General features: G+C 22.7%; 2 protein-coding genes across 2 annotated transcripts in view; one reads left to right on the forward strand and one right to left on the reverse strand.

The window, feature by feature from the left end:
- LOC122507298 (dynein axonemal heavy chain 7) overlaps positions 1-25,692 on the forward strand; it is a 57,526-nt gene that overhangs the window by 20,318 nt on the left and 11,516 nt on the right. Inside the window, exons 16-26 of the mRNA XM_043619915.1 lie at positions 1,084-1,281; positions 1,668-1,799; positions 4,247-5,299; positions 6,664-6,837; positions 7,837-8,009; positions 11,901-12,906; positions 15,762-15,950; positions 16,142-17,223; positions 17,322-17,513; positions 23,361-23,587; positions 23,979-24,349. Coding sequence (XP_043475850.1) covers positions 1,084-1,281; positions 1,668-1,799; positions 4,247-5,299; positions 6,664-6,837; positions 7,837-8,009; positions 11,901-12,906; positions 15,762-15,950; positions 16,142-17,223; positions 17,322-17,513; positions 23,361-23,587; positions 23,979-24,349 — 4,797 coding nt within the window. The remainder of the gene's footprint in view (positions 1-1,083; positions 1,282-1,667; positions 1,800-4,246; positions 5,300-6,663; positions 6,838-7,836; positions 8,010-11,900; positions 12,907-15,761; positions 15,951-16,141; positions 17,224-17,321; positions 17,514-23,360; positions 23,588-23,978; positions 24,350-25,692) is intronic.
- LOC122507303 overlaps positions 23,501-25,692 on the reverse strand; it is a 174,297-nt gene continuing 172,105 nt past the window's right edge. The window contains exon 3 of the mRNA XM_043619926.1: positions 23,501-23,604. The gene's annotated coding sequence lies outside the window, so the exon portion shown is untranslated. The remainder of the gene's footprint in view (positions 23,605-25,692) is intronic.

A 25,692-nucleotide genomic window follows, 5' to 3' on the forward strand; every position in this document is an offset into this window, starting at 1 on the left:
CCTGCAACGAATTTTATTACATTTTTTTTAAATAATTGAATTCTTTTGAGAACTTTTATTAAAATAGTAGATTTTGAAAATATTTGAATTTCAACGAAAAATTTCATTATATTCGTGAAATGTAATTAAATTCCAGCAAAAATTTAAGAATATAATTATAATTCCATTTTTCTAGGATTTTATTTTAAATTGGATCAAAAATAATTGAAACCCTCAGAAAATTTTTATAATTTATGTTTTATGAAAATAATGGAATTCTTATAACGAATTTTATAAAAATTTTTTTTAAATAATATTGAATTCATGTGAAAAATTTTTACTTGTAAAAATAATTGAATTCCTGCAACGAATTTTAGGACATTTTATTTAAATAACTAAATTCTTTTGAAAACTTTTATTAAAATAGTAAATTTCGAAAAATTTTGAATTTCAGTGAAGAATTTCATTATTTGTGAAATGTAATTTAATTCCTGCAAAAAATTTTTGAAGATAATTTTATTTTTCGAGAAATTTATTTAAAATTGTAGTAAAAATAATTGAAACCCTTTGAAGAATTTTATTATTTATGGAAATTTAAATTTTTATAAAACAGAAAGGTATGAATTACTCCGAGTCGAAGACTCGGAGTGAATCATATTTTTATGTTTTATAATAATATTCTTATAAGTTGTTGAATTTAAAAAATTTTTGAATTTGAATGTTTTGAAGAATTTTAATTCCAATGGAAACATAATAATTAAATACTTATTTAAAAATGAAGTTATTGATGTTTGTGAATAATTTTACAATTAAAGAAATTCGTAAGTAAATGTAATAGAATGTTTTTTTGAGTATCTAATAATTTTTAGAGTGAATCAGAATATTCTTTAGGGTCAGGAAAAAAGTCAAAATTTTGTATGGAAATCAGCGAAAAGTCAGGGAAAAACAAAATTAATTTTTTGTAGCAACCCTGATTATTCTATTCTATTAAATCTATTTATAATTATTTTATTTTTATTTACTATTATTATTTACTATTTTTTGTTATTAATTATTTATTGTTCACTATTATTTATTATTTATTCAAAAAAAAACTTTAATTAGGTTGCATCACCGGCGACAGTCTCTCGTTGCGGGATGATTTACATGGAGCCAGTTTCTCTAGGTTGGACACCAATTTTAGATTCTTGGATGAACACACTTCCGGAATTGTTGAGCGATCATGTTAAATTTCACATTAAGGACATGTTCTTGAGATTTTGTCCGGCTCTGTTGAGTCTGATCCGACGATCCGGTGTTAAGGTTTGAAATTAAGCCTAAAATTACCGGAAATTAACTTTTTAAGTCCGTTCATTATTAATTCGACTAAAATTATTGCGAAATAATTTTTTTAAAAATTGATACTTTCAGAACTATTTTTCCAAGCTATCTTCTTTACGAAATAAGAAGAATTATATAAATAATTATATATAATAAAGAAAAGGACATATAAATAATAAATCAAAATAATTGGAATTTTATAATATAATTTTTTCTATTTCGTTCTTTCTATTTTAAATTAGGTAGCTTGCAAAATAATTTCTGAAAGTATCAAATTTTTTAGAAATTGGAATGCGACGATTTTAATTGAAATATAGTGGATTGACAGAATTTTTTTATCATAATAGTTTTTTTGCTGCTTTTTTTAGGAGATGCTTTACATGCCCGATGCTAATTTGACCCGATCCGTGATGTTCTTGTTTGATTGTTTTCTAATTGACTTCAGAGATGACAAATATATCGAAACTCTATCAGATTTGGAAATCAGAGCTCAGATTGAGGTGATTTATTTAAATTTGATTGATTTTAGTTTACATATTATAAAAATTACCACTCGTCCAAAAATCCAATAGGCAAATGATTAATTTTCAGAATTCCTTTTCAATATTTAGAATCTGAAATGATCATATTTTTTGTTTTTAATAATTTATGTATTCAACATTATTATATTTATCTGAATTTACAATTTTTCCCATTTTTATTATCGGTTTGATAAAGATTTGATAAATTTAACATTTAAATAAACAATAATTAAGTTAAATATAAATTATTTAAATAATGCTAATATCGAACTCTAAATGATACAATTCTACTCTTTATGAATAACAATAACAGAGTTGCCACAGGTCAGAGAAATCAGTGAGAAATCAGGAGAAATGAAATTGATTTGTAAAATAATAACTAAATAAATTTTAGACTAATTTTCTTAAAGTTATCAATTTTAGTTAACGCAGAAAAGAATTTTAGATATTTTAAGATTATTAAAAAATTATTAAAATTTTAAATAATTTAATTTAAAATTCTGAAAAAATTAAATTTATGAGAAATTTCAATTTAAATTTTTAGAGAAATTGTAAATTAAAATCATTTTAACGATTTCTTGTACTATGTAATTTTTTAAAGATAAAATTGAATTTTAAAAAATGTATTAAAAAATGATTAAATTAATCGAATGTTTTGGAAAATTAAATTGAGAATAATTCAATTTGTTAAAAAATATTATAAGATATTTAAAAAAAAGTGAATTTTCAAAGAATTTTAATTTGATAGGTAATTGGTAAATAAAATTGAGTTTTGTAAAGAGTCACAATCGAATGATTACATATACTTGTTAATGTAAAAAAGCTACTTTAAAGGATCTAAATTTCATCTAAAATAATTATAATTTCGAAGAGTTACTATCAGTTTTTTTTATTAATTAGTTAATTTTAAAAAGATTTAAATTTCAAATTTCTTTACAAAGTTGGTTTTTGAAAAGTTTTATTTAAAATTCGGAAAAATTAGATTTTAAAAAAATATTTCTGCTTAAAAGATAATTGAATGTTTATAAACAAGTGGTTGGAAATTTTTGAAATAATTGAAATTTTCTAAAATTCTATTCATAATTTAAAAATAATTGAATTTTTTATGAATTTTATTGAAATTTTTGAAAATAATTAAATCAAGTTTACCGAAGTAATTAATTTTATTTTTAAAATGAGTATAAAATTTTGGCTTCTAAAAATTATCTTTTCTTATAATTGAACTGCTTTTGAATTTTTTTTATAAGAATCAGGGAAAAGTCAAAATTCTGTTTGTAAATGTAGGAAAAACAAACTAAAATTTTTATGTTAAATCTGAATAAGAAGAAAATACGTTAATTTCTAATTATATAAAAAAAAAATCCTGAAAACTGATTATTTGTCTATTGAATAGTAATTAAATATCTATTGAATAAGAATTTCTGAAACGTGCAACCAAAAACTTGAAAATATTTATTTTTTCCTAAATGTTAATTTTCTATAGTAGCATTTTATATGAATAACTACTATGTAAAAGGATTTTCCAAAAAAAAATTTTGACTGAAATTGTTGACCGATTTCAATGATTCAACCGTCATTATTTTTGTCTTGAATCCAAATTTCATATGAAAATTTTTTTTTCTAGAAATATCGAATTTTAATAAACAAAAAAATTGTTTATTTATAAAAAGTATTTAAAAAAAACCACATTACTCATGAAATTTAAAGTTTTTTTCTTTTCAGAATATCATTCAGAATTTTTTAATCAATAAGTAGAATTTTTTCAACTTGACATTTCATGGTGGCTTTTTTTACATATTTTTTATAAATAAACAATTTTTTGTTTATTAAAATTCAATTTCTTTTTCTGAAATTTATATTTAAAAAAAAGTTAATAATAAAAGTAAAAAATTTTTTTTGCAAAATCCTTTTACGCAATGATTTTTCATATAAAACACTATCTGTGAAAATTAAAATTTAAGACAAAATAAAAATTTTCAAGTTTTGGGTGATAAGTTTACTCTATTTGAAAATTATTTAAGTTTTAAATAATTTTATTTAAAATTCTGAAAAAATTAGATTTCTGAGAACTTTTAATTCAATTTTTTATAGATACCTACTTGCATTTTTAAAAGAGTTATATCAAAAAAATTATCAAGTTAATGGAAATTTTCTGAAATTGAATTATTCGTTGAATAATTTCATTAAGATTTTTAAAAAATTAAATTAAAATAAATAAGTACTAAATAAATAAAAATAAGAAAAAATTGAATAAAAGAAACGAATTTTTAAAGAATTTTAATTTAATAAGTAGTAAAAATATTGACAAGTGGTAATTGGCAGAAAGTAATAGTCAAATTGGTAATATTGATAATTTATGATTCTAATTTTTTGCGTCTCTTAAAAAATTGAAATTTGAAAAATAATAATTTATTTTAAAAAAATAGGGTTCCTTCTTCTTCTCCTGCATCTGGGCAATGGGAGGGACAATTCTACCTGTCTATCGCGAATGGTTTAGCATCCTCTTCAGAGCTCTAATGGAACGTGAATTTCCCTCGGATGTAAAGGAACGCTTCTCACTGGAAAATGTGGAAAATCCAAAAAAACCCTACATAACAATGATGCCATCCCTCGGTCTCGTGTTCGACTACAAATTCCTCAAGGAAGGCAAGGGAAAATGGAAATTATGGACCGATGATTTACAAAATCTTCCACCAATACCGCCCGATATTCCCGTGAATCAACTAATTATCCCAACAATAGAGACCGTGAGATATTTTCATCTATTTGAATTGCTCATCTGCAATAGAATACCCCTTCTATTTGTTGGTCCAACCGGAACTGGAAAATCAGTCTACATCACTAATTTTCTTCTGAAAAAGAATGATCCCCTCGTTTATAAACCATTGTTCGTTACATTTTCGGCGCAAACAACGGCGAAACAAACGCAGGATATTATAATGAGTAAATTGGACAAGAGAAGGAAAGGTGTCTATGGAGCACCGCCGGGAAAACAGTGGATTGTATTTGTTGACGATGTCTCGATGCCATTGAAAGAGGAGTACGGTGCTCAGCCTCCTATTGAATTATTAAGACAGTGGCTCGATCATTGGTCGTGGTACGATTTGAAAGATATGAGCGTATTGAAATTAATTGATGTACAATTGGTTTGTGCAATGGGCTCACCAGCTGGTGGTAAGGACGTGACGCCGAGATTCAAGAGGCATTTTTTCACTTTGGGCATTTCGGAGTTTGAGGACGAGGTGATGATTACAATTTTTAGTAAAATTTTCAAATGGCATTTGGATTCGCAAGGATTTTCCGATGATTTTGAATCGTGTGTTTATTATATTGTTCATGGAACGTTGGATATTTATAAGGAGACGGCAAAATATTTGCTACCAACGCCTGCGAAATCGCATTATTTGTTTAATTTGCGAGATTTTTCCAGAGTTATTCAAGGTGTTCTGCTTTCTCGAAGGGAAACAATAACGACTGTGGTGAGTCGTTTTTTCGATTTTCTTACAGTTTTATTTATAAAGAAGCAAATGTTAAGAGCAGAACATAAAATTCAATTTATTATTATTATTATTATGCAAATTACAAAATTTTTTATTTTAAATATGAATTTTTGAATAATTTTAAATTCAAGCTTTAAAAAATTCAATTATTAACTAATTTACTAATTAATTCCAATTCTTCTTTATTAATTTCAAAAATTTTAATAAAATTAGTCGCAAGAATTCAATTATTTTCATAAATAATAACATTCTTCGTAAAAATTCAATTATTTTTTATAAGTAGTAACATTTTTTGCAAAAATAAATTATTTTTAAACAAAATTTTAATAAAATTTCACGAACGAATACAATTATTTTCTAAAATTTTAATAAATCCTTCGAAACAATTCAATTATATTTATAAATATTAAAATTTTTAGCAAAAATTCAATTTATATTTAAAACAATTTCACAAAAAAATTCAATTTTTTCTAAACTCAATTTTGCAATTTTTAATAATATTTCTCGAAAAAATTCTACCTCTAAAATTTTAATAAATCCTTCAAAAAAATTAAATTATGTTTATAAATATTAATATTCTTGCAAAGAATTTTTTCAAAATATTTGAGAATAATTGAATTTCTTCGAAGAATTTTAGCAAAATTTTTGAAAATCCTAATTAAATTCTTTTGAAGAATTTCTTTGAATTTTTTTAAAACTAATGGAGTTTCTTTAATAATTTTAATTGAAAATTTTGAAAGTAATTGAATTTTATGAAAAATTTCTTTCTAGTTTTTAAAATAGTCGTGTTTCTTAATAATTGAAATTAAACAAGTAATTATTGAATTTTATTAAAATTTTAGAAAATAATTGATTTTTATCGAAAAATATTATTAAAAATTAAAAAAAGGAATTCTTTCATGAAATGTTATTAAAATTGTTTAAAAAATAATTGAATTTTTGCAAAGAATTTTACTATTTACAAAAATAATTGAATTCTTCCGAAGAATTTTATTAATGATGAAAATAATTGAATTCTTTTGAAAAATTTTATAAAGAATTAAAACAAAAAAATTGAATTCTTCTGTGAAATTTTATAGAAAATAATTGAATTTTTGCAAAGATTGTACTATTTAAAAAAGTAAACAAATTGTTTCGAAGAATTTATTAAAATTTTAGAAAATAATTGAATTCTTTCGTGAAATTTGATTGAAATTTTGTTGAAAAAAATTGAATTTTTGCTTAGGTAATTTTACCAAAACATATTTGAATTCTTCCGAAGAACGTTATTATTTATGAAAATATGTTTTTAGATATAAAAAAAATGAATTCAATTAATTAATAATTATTTTTTAATTCCTCAGGCATCAATGAAACGTTTATGGGTGCATGAAGTGCTACGAGTTTATGGAGATCGTTTGGTGGACGATAATGACGCCAATTGGTTGGTAAAGCAAATTCGCAAGACTCTCTTAAATCACATGGCTGAAGACATGAATGAACTCTTCAATGACCTCTTGGACGATGAAAATACAGAGGTATTATTAATTTGATTTAAATTCTTTTTTTCATAATCTGATCAATTAAAAAATTTAATTAATTTCTGAAAATTTTATTATGTAATGAAAATTTTCATTAGATTACCTACCATTTTCGGGAATTTTGCTATTCGGGAAATTGTTTTCGGGAAAATGGTCGGATACCTTTTCATTATTATGAATGAATTGTGAATTTCAGTATTTAATCTAATTAAATCATTATTAGAGTCTGATTATTGAAAATTTGATTTTTCGAACTTTCAATAATGTAAATTTTATTTCTGATAATTTTACTAGTGAAAATCTGATCTATTATAAAATTTAATTAATTATTGAAAATTAATTAGATCTTCAATATTTATAGCACAGGTCGACAAAATTTTGATACAAGAGTCAATTTTCGAAAATAAACAGAATCTTTCGAAGAATTTTATTAAAATTTTTAAAAATACTTGAATTCTTCCCAAGAATATTTAATACACTTTTTAAAATATTGCACTGAAAATAATTAAATTTTTGCGAAGAATTCTATTAAAATTTTTGAAAATAAATGGATTCTTGCTAAGAAGTTTATTAAAATTTTTTTTAAATAATTGAATTCATCCTAAGAATTTTATTAAAATTGTATTAAAAATAATTAATTTCCTGCAAAATTTTTAAGAAATCTGTTTAATTATATAATTTAATTACTGAAATTTCGGTTGATAAAAATTTGACTAATAAAAATTTTAGTTCCTACTTAAATAAAATTTTATTGATTAAACCCTAGTTTAGACTAGGTAACTAAAATCTGATGATTGAAAATCCAATTAATTAAAGTTTGTTTATTGGGAATTAATTAAATTGAAATTTTATTCTTGAAATTTAATTATTATAATTTGATTTAAATAAATATTTGACAATTAAAATGTGATTAAAATAAACATTTGAATATTAAGGTTGTTATAATTGAAAATTGATTCAAAAATATTTGTAATTGTGGAATTTCGATTGTTCCAGATAAATGAAGTTCATTTGCGCAATTTGGTATATTGTGACTTCAGCGACCCGTTAAATGAGAACAAAATGTATCTTGAGGTCAAAGATCTCGATCACCTTTCCTATGTCGCCGAAGAATATTTGAACGAATACAACTCAATATCAAAAACTCCAATGAATCTGGTTCTCTTCAGGTACTAAAATTAAATCACTTGATTATCAAATTTAATTCTCCGTTAAATTTGCAGAAGATAAAAAGTTATTGAAAAAGCTTGAAGTGATAAATTGAATTCTAATTTTGAATTTAAACTAGAACGGAAAATTAAATTTAAATTTAAACAATAAAAATTAATTTTATTATTATATTATTACTTAAAATTCAAATTTTTAAATACCAAATTCAATTTTTCAATGATTTCAGATTACATTTTTTTTTTACAAAATTCACTTTATTAAGTAATTAATTATTATTACCTTCTCTTTTTTTAAAAATATTCCTAAAATTATTTGAAACAATTCAATTATTGGAATAAAGATGTAAAATTTGTTTTTAAAAATTTAGTAAAGATTTTAAAGGTTGTTTTTGTTGAGAATCCACATTTATTTAATTTCAAATATTAATACCAATTCAATTATTTTCAGAAATAATAAAATAATTCAATTATTTTCAAAAACTTTAATAAAATTCTTGGAAAGAATTCAATTATTTCTATAATGCAATTTTAACTAAATTCCGTGAAAGATTTTTAACTTTCTTCGAAACATTTATATTAGTTTTAAAAATTTTAATAACATTCTTTGAAACAATTCAATTATTTTTAGAAATTTCAATAAGAATTGTGCAAAAATTGAATTATTTTCAAAGTTTTTAAATGCTTCGAAAGAATTCAACTATTTTCAATAGAATTTTAACTATAAAATAGAATTTTAACTAAATTCCTCTAAAGAATTTTCATTTTCTTCGAAACAATTATTTTCAAAAATTTTAATGAAATTCTTAGGAGAATTAAATTATTTTTATAAATAATTAGATTATAGATTCTACGGAGAAATTAAATTATTTCCAATACAATTTTAATAAATATCTTCATAAAATACAATTATTTTTACAAAAATTTATTTATTGATTTCTTTCCTTGAAAGAAATCAATTATTTATAAATTTTTTAGAAGAACTTAATTAATTTCAGTACAATTTTAATAAAATTCTTTGAAATAATTGAATTGTTTTTAAAAATAATAAAATTCTTTTCCTGAATTAAATTATTTTTAATACAATTTTAACTGAATTCCTCAAAAGAATTTTAATTTTCTTCGAAAGAATTCAATATTATTCTCAAAAAATTTAATAACATTCTTGGAAGGATTCAATTATTATTTTTATAAATAATTAAATTCATGGGAGAAATTCATGTCTTTCAATTCCATTTTTAAAAACATATCTTGATAAAGTACAAATACTTGAAGAAATTTTAATAAAATATAGATAAAAGAATTCAATAACTTCAAAAAATTATAAATAAATTCTTCGAAACAATTCAATTATATTTATGAATTTTAAACTTCTTTGTAAAAATTCAATTATATTCTTATCAATTTCACGAAAGAATTTAATTTTTAAAAAAAATTTTAATAATATTTTTCGAAAAAATTCAATTATTCTTAAAAAAATTTCACGGAAGAATTCAATTTTTTTCTTTATTTGTTATAAATTTTTCAAATGAATTCAATTATTTTCTAAAATTTTAATAACATTTCATAATTAAATGTTTAATTTTAATTATTAAGAAACACGATTATTTTAAAAACTCGAAAGAAATTGTTCATGAAATTCAGTTATTATAAAAATTTCGAATTAAAATTATTAACGATACTCCATATTTAAAAAAAATTCATAGAAATTCTTCAAAGGGGATTTAATTAGACTTTTCAAAAATCGAAAATTCGATGATTTCCAATACATTAATTTTTAATAGAATTTTGATAAAATTCCTAGAAAGAATTAAAATTTTTTCAAAACAATTGAATTTGCATTTTTAAAAATTTTATTGTTTTTCTATTGTTTATTTTATTATTTTCATAGATAATAATAAAGTGCCTCCCAAAGGGTTCAATTGTTTGTAATCTTCCTAGAATCCAATTATTTTCCATTTTTGGTAAAATTATTGAAAAAATTTAATTATTTTTAAAATTTTTGATAAAATTCATAAGAAGAATTTAATTATTTTCATAAATTTTAATTACATTTTTGGCAAGGATTAAATTATTTTTATGGTAGGTGGTCACTTTTTCTAAAAAATATTTTCTAATCCTTTTTGTCTAAAAAAAGCGATTTCTAATGAAATCTGTTTTCTAAAAAACGTTTTTCTAACAAATTTTGATTTCTAAAAAAAGTTTTTCTAAATTTGTAAAATTTGTAAAAATTCATAATTTTGATAAATGTTGGAAAATTGTTAAAAAATTAAGATTAAGAAATAGAAACTATTTTGCGTATTTTCTGTTTCTCAATTATAATATTGTTCACAAACTCATTCTTTTATTTTTGGAAAAAAACATTACATATTCCCGTTTCTTAATATTTTTGTAGAAAATTTTCAATTTTTATAAGGAAATAATTTACAAAATTTCTATTTCTTAATTACAATTGTTTTAAGAAAATTCAAAGTTTTAAAAAAATAAAGGAAAAAAATGTTTATAATTTACTTGAAAATGAAAATTTTTGAATTTTTAGAAAATAAAGAAAAAAAAATTTTACTGAAAAAAATGTTCTGTTACATTTATTTACGAATTTCTTTAATTGCAAAATTATTCAAAAACATCAGTAACTTATTTTTTAAATATTATTGTTTTTTCATAGGAATTAGGATTTTAAAAAATTTCAAATTCAAACCTTTTTGAAGTTAAACAATTATTTATAAAAAAAGTATTGTTATAAAAAATGAAGAAATCGATTGCTCCGAGTCGAAGACTCGGAGTGATCGATTTCTTCATGTTTTATAATAATATAAATTTTATAATAATTAAAAATTTATAAAAATAATTGAATAATTGCGAAAAAATTTATTTTAAAAAAATTGTAAATAATTGAATTCTTGTGAAATTTTTATTGAAAATAATTAAAATGTTTGTGTACAATTTTATTAAATGTTTTTTTTAGATATAATTGAATTCTTTTCGGAAAATTTTATTAAAATAATAGATTTTGAAAAAGTAGAAAATTTTTTATAAAATTACTATTTCTTATCACAATTTGTTAACAAAATTCTGTTCATTTTTGAAAAGAAAATAATTTGCATCATTTTTATACCAAAATTTCAAAAATTAATTTATTTATAAAAAAGTTATTGAAAAAAATTTTAAATATATTTAGGAAAAAAATCTTTATAATTTCTATTTGTTAATTACGATTTTTAACTATAGATTATTTTTAAATTTTGTTAAAAAATTTGCATAATTTGTATTTTTTATTATAATTTTCTAACGAAATTTCAAGTATTGTTAAAAAAAATTTTTGAAAATTACTTTTATTAGAAAAAGAAATTTTTAGAAAATGACCTTTATTAGAAAAAAGAAAATTAGAAAATCCTCTTCATTAGAAAAAAGTTTCTTAGAAATTCACCTTTATTAGAAAAAAAAATTTCAGAAAATACATTTTAGAAAAACTGCACACCAACCTATATTTTTATTGCAATTGGAATTAAATTTCTCAATAGAATTTAATTATTTACGAAAATTTTAATAAAATTCTTTGAAAAATATCAATTTTTAAAAAAATGTTTATTAATTGTAATAATTTAAATTATGATTTTTGAGAAATAATTGATTAATTGCGGTAATTTTTAATATTTAAAGTATTAAATAAGTTTTGTATTAATTATAAAATTCAAAAGACTTAAAAAGTAAAAAATTAGGAAACAAAAAAGAAAATGAAATCTATTATTTTCTAACTTCGAGCAGACTACCAAAATACAACGATTTAGATTATAATTTCATTAAATTAGTAATAATTAAATTTAAATAATAATTTTCTAATTATAAAATAATATTACTGTATTAAATAAAATGATTCGACGGATTTTTCAATAGATTTGCGGTTGAGCATCTATCGAAGATAAATCGAATTCTAATGCAGCCGAGGAGTCACGCATTACTCGTGGGAGTTGGCGGATCAGGTAGACAGTCTTTGACGCGATTAGCTGCTCATATATCAGACTACGAATTATTTCAAGTGGAAATTTCCCGACAATATGGAAAGCATGAGTGGCACGAGGATTTAAAAGGTTTCTTACGTAAAACAGCGGCAAGTGAATTGCACACTGTATTTATGTTCACTGACATGCAAATCAAAGAAGAAGGATTTCTCGAGGATATCAGTAATCTCCTCAATTCGGGTGAAGTGCCAAATCTCTTTGAAGCCGATGAGAGGGCAGAAATATGTGAACAAATGCGTCTAATTGATCGACAACGTGACAAATCACAACAAACCGATGGCAGTCCAATTGCACTCTTTAATTATTTCATTCAACTTGTCAAGGAACAACTTCACATTGTCATTGCAATGTCGCCAATTGGTGAGAATTTTCGTCAACGTATCAGAAAATTTCCGGCTCTCGTTAATTGCTGTACAATTGATTGGCTCCAATCGTGGCCCGACGATGCACTACTTGCAGTTGCGAAGAAATTTCTCATCGACATTGAATTGCCTATTGATGAAAAGAATGCTTGCATTGAAATGTGTCAAAATTTTCATATAATGACACAAAATCTTTCCAGGGAATTCCTTCTCACTGTCAAGAGATTTAATTATGTGACACCAACTTCGTATTTGGAATTGATAAATACTTTTAAATTGCTACTGCAGAGGAAACGAAGGGACGTAATGATGGGGAAGAAACGTTATGAGGCTGGACTTGATAAATTGGACAGTACTCATAAGCAAGTGGGTAAAATGCAAGAGACGTTGATTGCATTGCAGCCGAAATTAATTGAAGCCGCTAAGGATGTGGAGAAAATGTTGGAGAATGTTGAGAAGGAGAATGTTGAGGTTGTTGCGATTGAGCAAGTTGTCAAGAAGGATGAGGAAGCTGCTTTGGTACAAATTTTATACTTTTGTACATTTTTTTCTTTTTTCATAAAATTCCCTAAGAGTTTTTTTTCCATCAGCAGATTCAGGGTGATCACATGTCAGTAAAGTCAGAGAAATGTTAGAAAAAAAAATTTTTGTCAGGGAAATTTAGAAAATTTGAATTTTTCCATTTATTTTTAAAAATTGCGACTTTCTCGATTTTTCTTCCAAATATTGCAACAAAATATCATATTTTTTAGCATTAAATGTAACTCATTTCAATTTTTATAGTGCGAAAAATAACTATAAACAAAAATGATTGAACCTTTCAAAAATTATTTTTGAACCATTTTTCTACTTAAATTTTCGAAATATACAATTAAAAAGATTTTGAATAATTTGAATTTTTTAAAATTTAATTGAAAATAATTTATTTTTTTAAAAGTATTTTGTTACAATTTTTGAAAATCAACTTTTGAAGAATTTTAATTGTAAAGTTTCGAAATAATTGAATTATTGAAAATTTTAATGAAAAATCTTTAAACGTAAATTTAAAAATGAAAATTAATGAAAATTAGCTTCGAATATTTTTTATTTAGTATTTTCAGTACTTTTAATTACATATTTCCGAATTCAAATACATACAAAAAATAATAACATTTTAGAATTATTTTTAATGTTTTAGAGAAAAAAATCATGTTCAAAATATTTAATTAAAATTCATTAAGAAATTAATCAGTTTTTTTAAATATTACAGAAACTCTTTTAAAAAATTCAATTGTTTTCGAAAAATTACATTATAATAAAGCAAATAAAAATTTACATTTTTGGACTTATTAAAATTTCGGAGAAATCATGGTGATATTTATAATTTAAAATTTTAAATTCTTCAAAAATTTGATTATTTTTATTTTTTGAATATATTATATCTTAAGGGCATCCGGGAAAAATCGAGCCCAAAAAGTGTTTTCCCGCGTGTCGTCTCACTCCTAAATAATTAGAGATATTTAGTTCGGATTTATCATGATAATTAGGGGAATTCATGGTGATAAAGAATATTCTCGAAAATTGCAAGTAATTTTTGAAATAAATATTGAAAAACGAAATTACAAAAATTGGATTTTTGGCGAAAGTTTCGGACAATATGGCGGCGAGCACACAGACAAGTGGATCTATGTGTCAGTGGTCAAGGAGGTGGCGCCAATTCTCGGAAGTGGTCGCGAGTTGAACTGAGGGAAATGTATTAACCTCAAATTACTCCACTTTCAATCGTTAATAAAATAATTTCCTCGCAAAATTATTGCAAAAACGGAGAGGGCCGCTCCTCGGAGAGTCTTCCTCTATCACCCCTCCAAATATGAACCCGAAATATTTTATCCTCTCAAAATGAGACGTCTATACTGAACCGTTCAAAACCCCTTTTTCCGTATATTTAAACAATTTTTTTCAATAATTATTTATCAAAATTTCTCAAAAATCCGAGAGGACCGCTGGTCCCAGAGCATTTCTCTATATTTACCAAAAAATCCCGACTCAAAATATTCTTTTCTTTTTAAATGAGATGTCTATCACGAAACCAGTATTATTTCCCGGATGCCCTTGAAAAAAACATGGACAGTTATAATTATTATAAAAAATTGAATTTCCGTATTTAAATAATTTAATTCTCGAAGAACTTTCGGAAAATTATTTTAAATGATTGATTTAGAGATGAAGTTTAGTTGGAAATTGTAAAAAATAATTGAATTCAGGAAGGGTTATATAATTGTAATTTTTAGAAATTATTAAATTTCATAAATTGTACTCATTTTCCATAAACTTTAATATTTTTCTGTGGAAATTTTTCTGTGAAAAATTTTACTTATTAAGTACAAAATTAATTATTGTCTATATATTTCAAAAATTTTAATATAATTCTTCGCAAGAATTCAATTATTTTTATATAAATTAAATTTTTTTTCAAAAATTGAATTACTTTTAACAAAATTTTAATGAAATTTCACGAAAGAATTAAATTATTTTCTAAAATTTTAACAAATCCTTCTAAACAATTCAACTATTTTTATGTCCTTCGAAACAATTCAATTATTTTTATAAATAGTAAAATTCTTCCCAAGAATTTAAATATTTTTATAAATATTAAAATTGAAGTTAAATTATTTTTATTACAGTTTAAATAAAATTACACGAAAGAATTTAATTATTTTCAAATATTTACATAAAATTCATTTATTTCCTAAAATTTTAATAAATTCTTCGGAAGAATTCAATTGTTTTTATAATTATAGTAAAACTCTTCGCAAGAATTAAATTATTTTTATAAATAATAAAATTCTTCTCAGTAATTCAATTATTTTTAATACAATTTTAATAAAATTCTTCTTAAAATCCAATTGCTTTTAAAATTTTCAATTAAAATTATTAAAAAAAACTCCATTATTTAAGAAAAATTTAAACAAATTCTTTGAAATAATTTAATTAGCATTTTTTAAAATTTTAATAAAATTATTCTCGAGAATTAAATTATTTTCATAAATAAAGAAATTCTTCGAAGGAATTCAATATTATTCTCTTCAAATTTTAAAAAAAAGTTCTTTGTAAGAATTCAATGATTTTCAATACATTAATTTTAAAATTGAAAATATTTAAAATGAAGAACTAACTAATTTCAAACTGCGAACAGATTTATACCGGAATACAAAGATTATTAATATAGATTACTGAATTAAACGGCTTTAAATTTTTTAGAAATATTAGTTACAATACAAAATTCTTGTGCAAGAATAATTTGGATAGTATAGAAATAAAAAAAAAATGCATAAAAAATTTGTAAAAATTTGTAAAACATTTTTTTTGCAAATTTTAATTTTGAAATATTTTAGGTTGTAGCCGGAGAAGCAGAGGGAATTCGAGCTGAATGTGATGCTGATTTGCAAGAAGTGATGCCAATTTTGAACGCGGCGAATGCGGCCTTGAATACTTTAACTCCGCAGGATATTCAAATTGTCAAAGCCATGAAGAATCCTCCAGCTGGGGTCAAATTAGTCATGGAGGCGATTTGTATCCTAAAAGTAACGAATCCTCCAGTTTATTCTTTTTTTCTCCTTTTTTCCTTCTTTCATCTTCTTTTTTCTTTTCTCCTTCTTTCTTTTTAAATATTTTTTCTTTTCCCCTTCTTTCTTTCTTTCTTCTTATTTTCTATATTTATTTCTTAATTATTTTCCTTCTTTTTTTCTCTTTTTTACTTTTTTTTCTCTTCCAGGACGTGAAGCCCGATCGACTGCCCGGCGAATCAGGCAGAATGGTGGAGGACTTTTGGAAACCGTCCTTGCGTCTTCTCGGCGATTTGCATTTTCTCGATTCACTATTAGCCTTCGACAAGGACAACATTCCCGAGAGAATAATAGCAAAAATTCGCACCTCAATATTGACGAATCCAAATTTCGATCCGGATAAAATAAGAAATGCTTCAACAGCCTGTGAGGGTTTGTGCCGTTGGGTATTCGCAATTTCCGAATACGAAAAAGTCGCACGAGTTGTAGCGCCAAAAAAAATTGCACTCGCAAAAGCCGAGGCTATTTATAAGGAAGCGATGGCACAACTAGAAATAAAGAGAGCCCAATTAAAGGAAGTTCAAGATCGTCTGGCAATTTTAGAAGATATTCTCGCGCAACGTAAGCGAGATTATCAAATGATGACCGACGAGGTCGATGAGTGTGAGGAGAAATTAAAAAGAGCCGAGGAATTAATCGGTGGTTTAGGCGGTGAATACAATAGATGGTCAGAGACAGCGAAAAATTTGGGTAAACGCTATTATCAACTCACTGGGGATATTTTAATTGCATCCGGAATTGTTGCCTATCTCGGCGTATTTACAATGCAATATCGACAGAAACAAATTGAATCATGGATAAAAATGTGTAAAAATTTAAATGTCTATTGTACCGATGATTATCAATTGACACAAATATTGGGCGACCCCGTTATGATAAGATCGTGGAATATTTTTGGTTTACCTTGTGATTTATTTTCCATTGATAATGGAATTATTGTCATGAATTCGAGACGTTGGCCATTGATGATCGATCCACAGGGACAGGCGAATAAGTGGATTAAAAATATGGAGAAGTCGTCGATGATTCATGTTATTAGACTCACACAACAAGATTATATGCGAATTCTTGAGAATGCTATTCAATTTGGTCAGCCTGTGCTTCTTGAAAATATTGACGAGGAACTTGATGCAGCACTTGAGCCGTTATTGTTGAAGCAAACCTTTAAATCGAGTGGAACACTTTGTATAAAACTTGGCGATTCAATTGTTGAATATAATGATAAATTTAGGTAAAAAATTTCTTCTTTATATTTTCAATTTTTACATTTAAAATCAAAAATTAGTTTCAATAAAATGGGAATAATGTTTTTTTCCTTTTTCATTTCAGACTTTACATTACGACGAAATTGCGAAATCCACACTATTTGCCCGAGGTTGCAGTGAAGGTGACTCTATTGAATTTTATGATAACTCCCGTTGGTTTGGAAGATCAGCTCTTGGGAATTGTCGTCGCCAAGGAGAGACCTGATCTCGAGGCTGAAAAAAATCAGTTGATTATTCAAGGAGCAGACAATAAAAAGTAATTTATCGGAATTTTGTTATAAATTTAGAATTTCAAACTTCTTTTTTAACAATTAAAGAACAAAAATAATTCAATTTTATTTAAGACAATTTTTTTACAGTAAATTATTAGCAGCGATATTTTTTTAATAGAACAAAAATAATTGTTCCAAATTTTATTTTTATTTTTATATTTCAAGGAGGGTTAAATATTTCAAATAATAGCAGAAAATACTTTGATTGTGTTTAGAAAATTAAACAAAACTAGCAAATGTTACGTGCGCGAAACATGATATTCCATTAACTATTATTATTATTATGAAAATTACAAAATTTATAATTTTCAAAAAATATAAACTTAAATTTTTTAATAATTTCAGATTCAAAATTTAAAAAACTCACTTCATCAAGTACATAATTAATACATATTGTTTTTTTTCAAAAATTTTAATAAAATTCCTCGCAAGAATGCAATTATTTTCATAAATAATAACATTTTTCGAAAGAATTCTATTATTTTTATAATTATAGTAAAATTTTTTCCAGGAATTCAATTATTTTCAACACAATTTTAATAAAATTTCATGATAGAATTCAATTATATTTCAAAATTTCTAATAAAATTTCTCGACAGAATTCAATTATATTAAAAAATTTTAAAATGTTCTTCGAAAGAATACAATTAATTTTGTAAATAATAATATTCTTCAGATGAATTAAATTATTTTCTAAAATTTAAATACATTCGGAAAAAATTCAAATATTTTTATAAATAGTAAAATTATTTGCAGGAATTAAATTATTTTTCAAAATTTTTAATAAAAGTTTTCGAAAGAATTCAATGATTTTCTAAAATCTTAATAAATTCTTCTACAAAATTCAATTATTTTTATAAATAGCAAAATTCTTTTTAAAATTTCTCATAAAATGTCTTGACAAAATTCAATTTATAAAAATTCTTTTCAGGAATTAAATTATTTTCCACACAATTTTAATAAAATTTCCGACAGGATTCTATTATTTTTTAAATTTTTTGATAAAATTTTTTGAAAGAATGCAATTATTTTCTTAAATCTTAATAAATTCTTCGACAAAATTCTTTTCAAGAGATAAATTATTTTCAACACAATTTTAATAAAATTTCCGACACAATTCTATTATTTTTAAAAATTTTTCGAAAGAATTCAATTATTTTCTTAAATTTTCGTAAATTCTTCGACAAAATTCAATTATTTTTGTAAATAGTAAAATTCTTCAGATGAATTCAATTATTTTCTAAAATTTAAATACATTTTGGGACAATCCAATTATTTTTATAAATAGTAAAATTCTTTGCAGGAATTAAATTATTTTTTAAAATTTTTAATAAAATTTTTCGAAAGAATTCAATGATTTTCTAAAATCTTAATAAATTCTTCGACAAAATTCAATTATTTTTATAAATAGCAAAACTCTTTTAATTATTTTCAACACATTTTTAATAAAATTTCCGACAGGATTCTATTATTTTTTAAAATTTTTAATAAAATTTTTCGAAACAATGCAATTATTTTCTTAAATCTTAATAAATTCTTTGATAAAATTCAATTATCTTTATAAATAGCAACATTCTTTTCAGGAATTAAATTATTTTCAACACAATTTTAATAAAATTTTCGATAAGATTCTATTATTTTTTTTAAATTTTTCGAAAGAATTCAATTATTTTCTTAAATCTTAATAAATTTTTCGAAAAAATTCAATTATTTTTATAAATATAATAAAATTCTTTGCAGGAATTCAATTATTTTCAATATATAATTTTAATAAAATTCAATAATCAAATTTTTAATTATAATTATTAACAGACACGATAATTTTAAAAGTTGAAAAAATTCTTTACTTAATTCAATTATTTTCAAAATTTTCAATAAAAATTATTAAAAAAACTATATTATTTTCAAAAAACTTAAAGAAATTCTTCAAAAGAATTTATTACCTATATTTCCAAAAACTCTAATAAAATTGTTTAAAAGAATTAAATTTTTTATTAATAATTTGAATACAATTTAATAGTAATATTAAGAACTAGCTGTCGTACCCGTCTTCGACGGGTTGTAGTTTCTGATAATGCACTTAACAGTGTATCTACCAACCTAGAAAACCGGAAAATAGCCGGGAATTTGATTTGACAGGGAAAAAATAATAATTAGTTACTATTGTCTATTTCATTAGGAAAATAATACCATTTGAAACAGTGACCGACTTTTTATTATCAAATTAGTTATTTTTAACTAATTCAAATGCAGAAAACAATATTTCTCAATTTGTAGTACTTCAATCAATATAATGTATTAAAATAAATCTAAAATTTCCTCCAGTTTTTTGAGTTATAGTACAGTCTAATTCGAACTAATTGTATAGCAAGTAGATCCAGTTTTTCTCGGTTACATTAAATTCCCTGATATTTTACGTCTTTTCTGGTTGGTAAACACCCTGTTAAATGTATTATTAAAAAAAACCCGTCCAGTAAACCAGGAAAAATTTGGACAAAGCCGGAAATTGTTTTAAACCAAAATAAACACCGTGTTTAACTTTTGTCTTTACATTGATCAAGATATCTCTAAAAGTTAAATCAGAGAGCCCACAAATACTACTGAATTAAGCTTCATAGCAATTGGTATCAATTATAATTTTTTCAATTTTTTGATATTCAAAACATTTTTATACTTACATCTTCGTTATAAGAAAGTATTTTTGAAAAATTATGCTAAAATGTGACTAAATAACATGTAATACTCAACTATAGAAAGTTTAGAAGCAATCCATGAAAAAATATAAAATTTAGAAATGATTTGTGTTAAATAAATTTATTTATTAGAGTCAAGTATTTATTTAATTAATCCAATTAAGATTTATTTGATTCAACTAAATAAAATTATTTAAACGAAATAAATTCTTATTAGATCGAAATAAAAACTTTTTAAATAAGATATTATTTTTCAAATAATTATAATTACTTGAATCATATAACTTTTTTTAGTGTAGCTATAGTAAACTAAAAGTTATTAATGTGAACGAACATTATCTATATTAATAAAATCAGATTACTATCTGTACATTGCTCCAAACTTGAAAATTTTTATATATTTTTTCGTTTTGAGACATTAGAATTCTAAAAATGTAAAAAAAATTTCTGTCTGTCTGTCTCTGTCTGTATGCAAAACTTTGTTCGCGCATCAATTGAAAACGGTTCAACCAATTAAAGTGAAATTTGGCAGTCTATTAGGTATTAAAGTAACTTACAATCATAGCCTTATCCGATTAAAAAATATTAACTTGAACAAAAGTTATGACATTTTTCCAAAAAATTCAAAAAAACAAAAAAATGCAAATTTTTTATCTTTTGTAAAATGAATGAAAAAACTATCCTTAGCTAACTTTTTCAGATAAATACAACCCATTTCTACGATAAAATTTTTAAAAAAGATGTATTTTGAAATTTTTTTTCGTTTTTTTAGATCAACTTTTTTCTAAGAAAATAGTGATTTTTAATCTTTAAGCAAGCTTTTCAGGAAAAGTTATTAAAGTTTTTTATTTAAAGATCAGTATGTAAAGTAAAAAATTTGCTACATTAAACAAAAATAATTAGCTAAATGCCATAAAAAAGAAGGAAAAATGTTGAATTTTAAGAAATTCGGTTTTTTGAATTTTTGCTAATTTTACATAATTTTAGATTTTTTACCGAAGGGTGGAGATAACAAATTAGGTAAAGTATTTTTTAAGAGCACAAAAATAATAAAGCTAAATGCCATAAAAAGAAGGAAAAATGTTTAATTTTAAGAAATTCATTTTTTTGCATTTTTGCTATTTTTCCATAATTTTAGATTTTTTACCAAAGGGTGGAGATAACAAATTAGGTAAAGTATTTTTGAAGAGCCCAAAAATAATGAAGCCAAAAGCCATAAAAGAGAAGAAAAAATGTTGAATTTTAATAAATTCGGTTTTATGAATTTTTGCTAATTTTCCATAATTTTAGATTTTTTACCAAAGGGTGGAGACTATTAAATATAAGTAAAGTATTTTTGAAGAGTACAAAAATAATGAAGCTTAATGATATAAAAGAGAAGAAAAAAATGTTAAATTTTAAGAAATTCGGTTTCTCGAATTTTTGATAATTTTTTATTTTTTGCTAAAGGGTGGAGACTATTCAAATAGTATAATTATACTACCGAAATAGCTAATGGTAACTAATTATTAATTAATTAATTATTAACTAATTATTAATTATTATTAATTAACTAATTATTAATTATTAATTATTAATTATTAATTAATTTATCCCGGGTATTTTTGATTTTCCGCAGATTGGTAGAAACATTGTTAAATGTATTGGTAGAAACTAAAACCCGTCGAAGACGGGTACGACATGACAGCTAGTGCTATATATTTTCAAAATTTTTAAAATTCAAAATTTATCTTTTGAAATAATTATTGTCATTAATTTTACTTAAATTTTATACAGGGTTAATTTTAGTATTTTTTATTACAATTTAGTCATCAGAATGAAATTTGAGTTTTTCATTTTTTGATCATTAATTAATAAAATATAATAGCAATTTTGAATTCTGTGCAACATACTGACAAAAGTCTCATATTAATTATATGGATATTGTTAATATTCTGACCTAATAGAATTCTTTTAAGAAAGTAAACTTATGATTTCAACAACAAATTTTTATTGTTGACCTAAGAAATACAACCGTATAAAAATTAATTACAAAAAAATTTCAATTTTTAAACTTTTTAATTTTTCAATATTTAAATCTAACACTTTTTATTTGTTATTCAAAATTTTATTATTCTGACGATTAAATCTTCATAAGAAACACTAAAATTAACCCTGTACCAAGTTTAAGTACAATTCACTAAAGTATATGAAAAAACTAAAAATTTCGAATTTTCGAATTTTTGAAAAAATGGCATAACTTTCGTCCATATTAATATTTTTTAATCTACTATCGCTAGGATTTTAAGTTAGGCTAATGCCTAAAAGACTGCCAAGTTTCACTTCAAACGATCGAACCGTTTTTCCGTGATACGCGGTCGAAAATTTGCGGACACACATACACACATACACACATACACACATATACACATACACACATAATTTTCTTAATAGTATTTTCGCATTCCTTAGAGTGTAAAAAGAAGGAATATAATAGAAATTTTGCATTCTATGCAATGTACAGACAAAAGTCTGATTTTATTAATAAGGATTACAATTATTTACAAAATCGATTATATTAAAAAAATTCAAGAAATATTTTGAGAGAATTCGATTATTGTCAAAACCGTTAATAGTATCTATTCTTGGAAAGATTTTTATTGTTTTTCTATATTTTAATAAAATTCTTTGAATTAATTCAATTATTTATAAAAAAAAATTTAATAATATTCTGAGAAGTATTTAAAATTATTTTCTAAAAATTTTAATAAAATCCAATAATCAAATGTTTAATTTCAATTATTAAGAAACATTTTTTTTTATTTTAAAAAATCTTGAAAGAAATAATTTGTAAAATTCAAGTAATTTCAAAATTTAGTTTTCAATTAAAAATATACGATTATTAAATAAAACTTTGAGGCTATCGATCACTCCGAGACAAATGGACATTTTTCGATTATAAATATAGTAGATTGTGAAAAAGAAAGTAATAAAAAAATAATTATAAAATTTCAAATAAAAATAATAATAAAGAAAGTAATAATAGGAAATAATAATAAATATTAATAATAATAATATAAAAAAAGTAATAATAATTAAAAATAGAAAAAATAAGAAAATAGATAAAATTGAAATTATAGTAATTTATAAATGTTACAGGATGCTGAAGGAGATTGAAGATAAAATTCTCGAGGTCTTATCAGCGTCTGACGAGAATATCCTGGAAGATCAGACAGCAGTTTCGATTTTAAGCTCGTCGAAAGCCCTCTCAAATGAAATCGAAGCTAAACAAACGGCTGCTGAAATTACGGAGAAGTCGATCGATGCGGCAAGACTGCAATATACATCGATTGCTGTTTACAGTACAGTTCTTTTTTTCACTATTGGTAGGTATTTTTCTTTCCTGCAAAAATAAATAATTTATCTTCATTTTGACAATGCAAGAAAACAAGAATTAAACTCTACTTCAAAAAATATATGGAATTGAAAAAATAAAAGTTACTTTAAAAAAGCTTCTGCATTGAAGAAATAAATTGGAAAAAATATTCAAATTAAATAGAATTAAAAAAATTTAATTAAAGAAATAGAATTAAAAAATATTAAAATTTTAATTAATTTAGATAAAATTCGAAAAAAGAATTAGAGAAAAATTTAAAAGAAAAATTTGAAAAAGAAATTAAAAATCATAGAAAAATAATTTGTAAATTTTAGAATGAAAAATAAATTTAAAAAGAAAATTTGGAAAAAGATAAAAAATGTCCGTTTTTGTTTTTCTAGCTGTATTGGCAAATATTGATCCAATGTATCAATATTCTTTGGCGTGGTTTGTAAATCTTTTCAAGACAACAATTGACAATACAACGCCTGTGGAAAATATTGAACAACGATTAAAGGATCTGACAAAATCCTTCACGTATTCGTTGTACGTCAATATATGTCGTTCACTATTTGAGAAGGATAAATTGCTATTCTCACTTCTTCTCACTGTGAATTTACTCAATAAACAGGGAAAAATGTCAATGATACAGTGGATGTTCTTTTTAACTGGCGGTGTTGGTTTAGAGAATCCCGATAAAAATCCCACTAAATGGCTTCTATCAAAATCATGGGACGAATTGTGTCGACTTAATAATATTCCCGGATTCACGGTATTTTATTTCATTAATTTCAATTAAATTACTTTAAATTAATTTAATTAATTCAAATTAAATTACTTTAAATTAATTCAATTAATTCAAATTAAATTACTTTAATTAATTTAATTAATTTAAACTATACATTCCTTTAAATTAATTTAAATTAAATAAAAATGGAAAAGTATAATAAAATATGTTCTATCAAAATATTTCAAGAATTTCATTTAGAAACATTTTAAAATTAGTTTTTTTAATTTAGAAAATTTTCTAAATTAGAAAGAACTAATTTTCAAAATATTTTATTAAAAATTTTATTTTTATTTAATTGTAAATTTATTATAACTAGCAAATGATACGCGCGCCAGATCGCGGATCGCTGTATTCCATTTATTATTATTTTGTAAATTAAAAAACTTTATATTTTCAAGAATCAACATCAATTTTTGAATGATTAGATTCAAAATTTAAAGAACTCACTTATTAAATATTCTTGTTTATATTATTATTCAAAAATTTTAATAACATTTTTCGCAAGAATTTCATTATTCTCATAAATAATAATATTTTTTAGAGCAATTCAATTATTTTCAATACAATTTTAATAAAATTTCTGGAAAAAATACAATTATTTTTAAAAATATTATTTAAATTCGATTATTTTCAAAAATTTTAATGTAGACTCAATTATTTTCGTCAATTTGATGAAATTCTTTTAAAAAAATCATTATTTTCAAAATTTTTAATAAAATTCCTTGAAAAAGTTCAATTATTTACAAAAATTTAGATAAAATTCTTCAAAGTAATTGAATTATTTTAACGAATTGTAAAATTTTCCGCAAGAATATAAATTATTTTCATAAATAAGAAAATTTTTCGCAAGAATTAAAACATTAACATAAATAATAAAATTCTTCAAAGGAATTCAATTATTTTCATAAATAATAAAAGTGTTTTGTAGAAATTAAATTATTTTCAAAACAATTTTAATAAAATTTCACGACAGGATTCAATTATATTACAAAATTTCTAATAAAATTTTTCGACAGAATTCAATTATTTTCTAAAATTTTAATAAGGTCTTCGAAAAAATTCAATTATTTTTTCTAAATTGTAAAATTCTTGTCAAGAATTCAATTATTTTTGTAAATAATAAAACTCTTCTAATAAATTCAATTATTTCCACTACAATTATAATAAAATTTCTCGAAAGAAAACAATTATTTTTAAAAATATTATTTAAATTCAATTATTTTCAAGAGTTTTAATAAGAATTCAATTATTTTCAACAATTCTGATAAAATTGTTGTCAAGAATTTAATTATTTTTGTAAATAATAAAATTCTTCTGATAAATTC

This window comes from Leptopilina heterotoma, unplaced genomic scaffold (genome assembly GCF_015476425.1).
Source record: "Leptopilina heterotoma isolate Lh14 unplaced genomic scaffold, ASM1547642v1 Lhet_46, whole genome shotgun sequence".
Taxonomy (NCBI): Eukaryota; Metazoa; Arthropoda; class Insecta; order Hymenoptera; family Figitidae; genus Leptopilina; species Leptopilina heterotoma.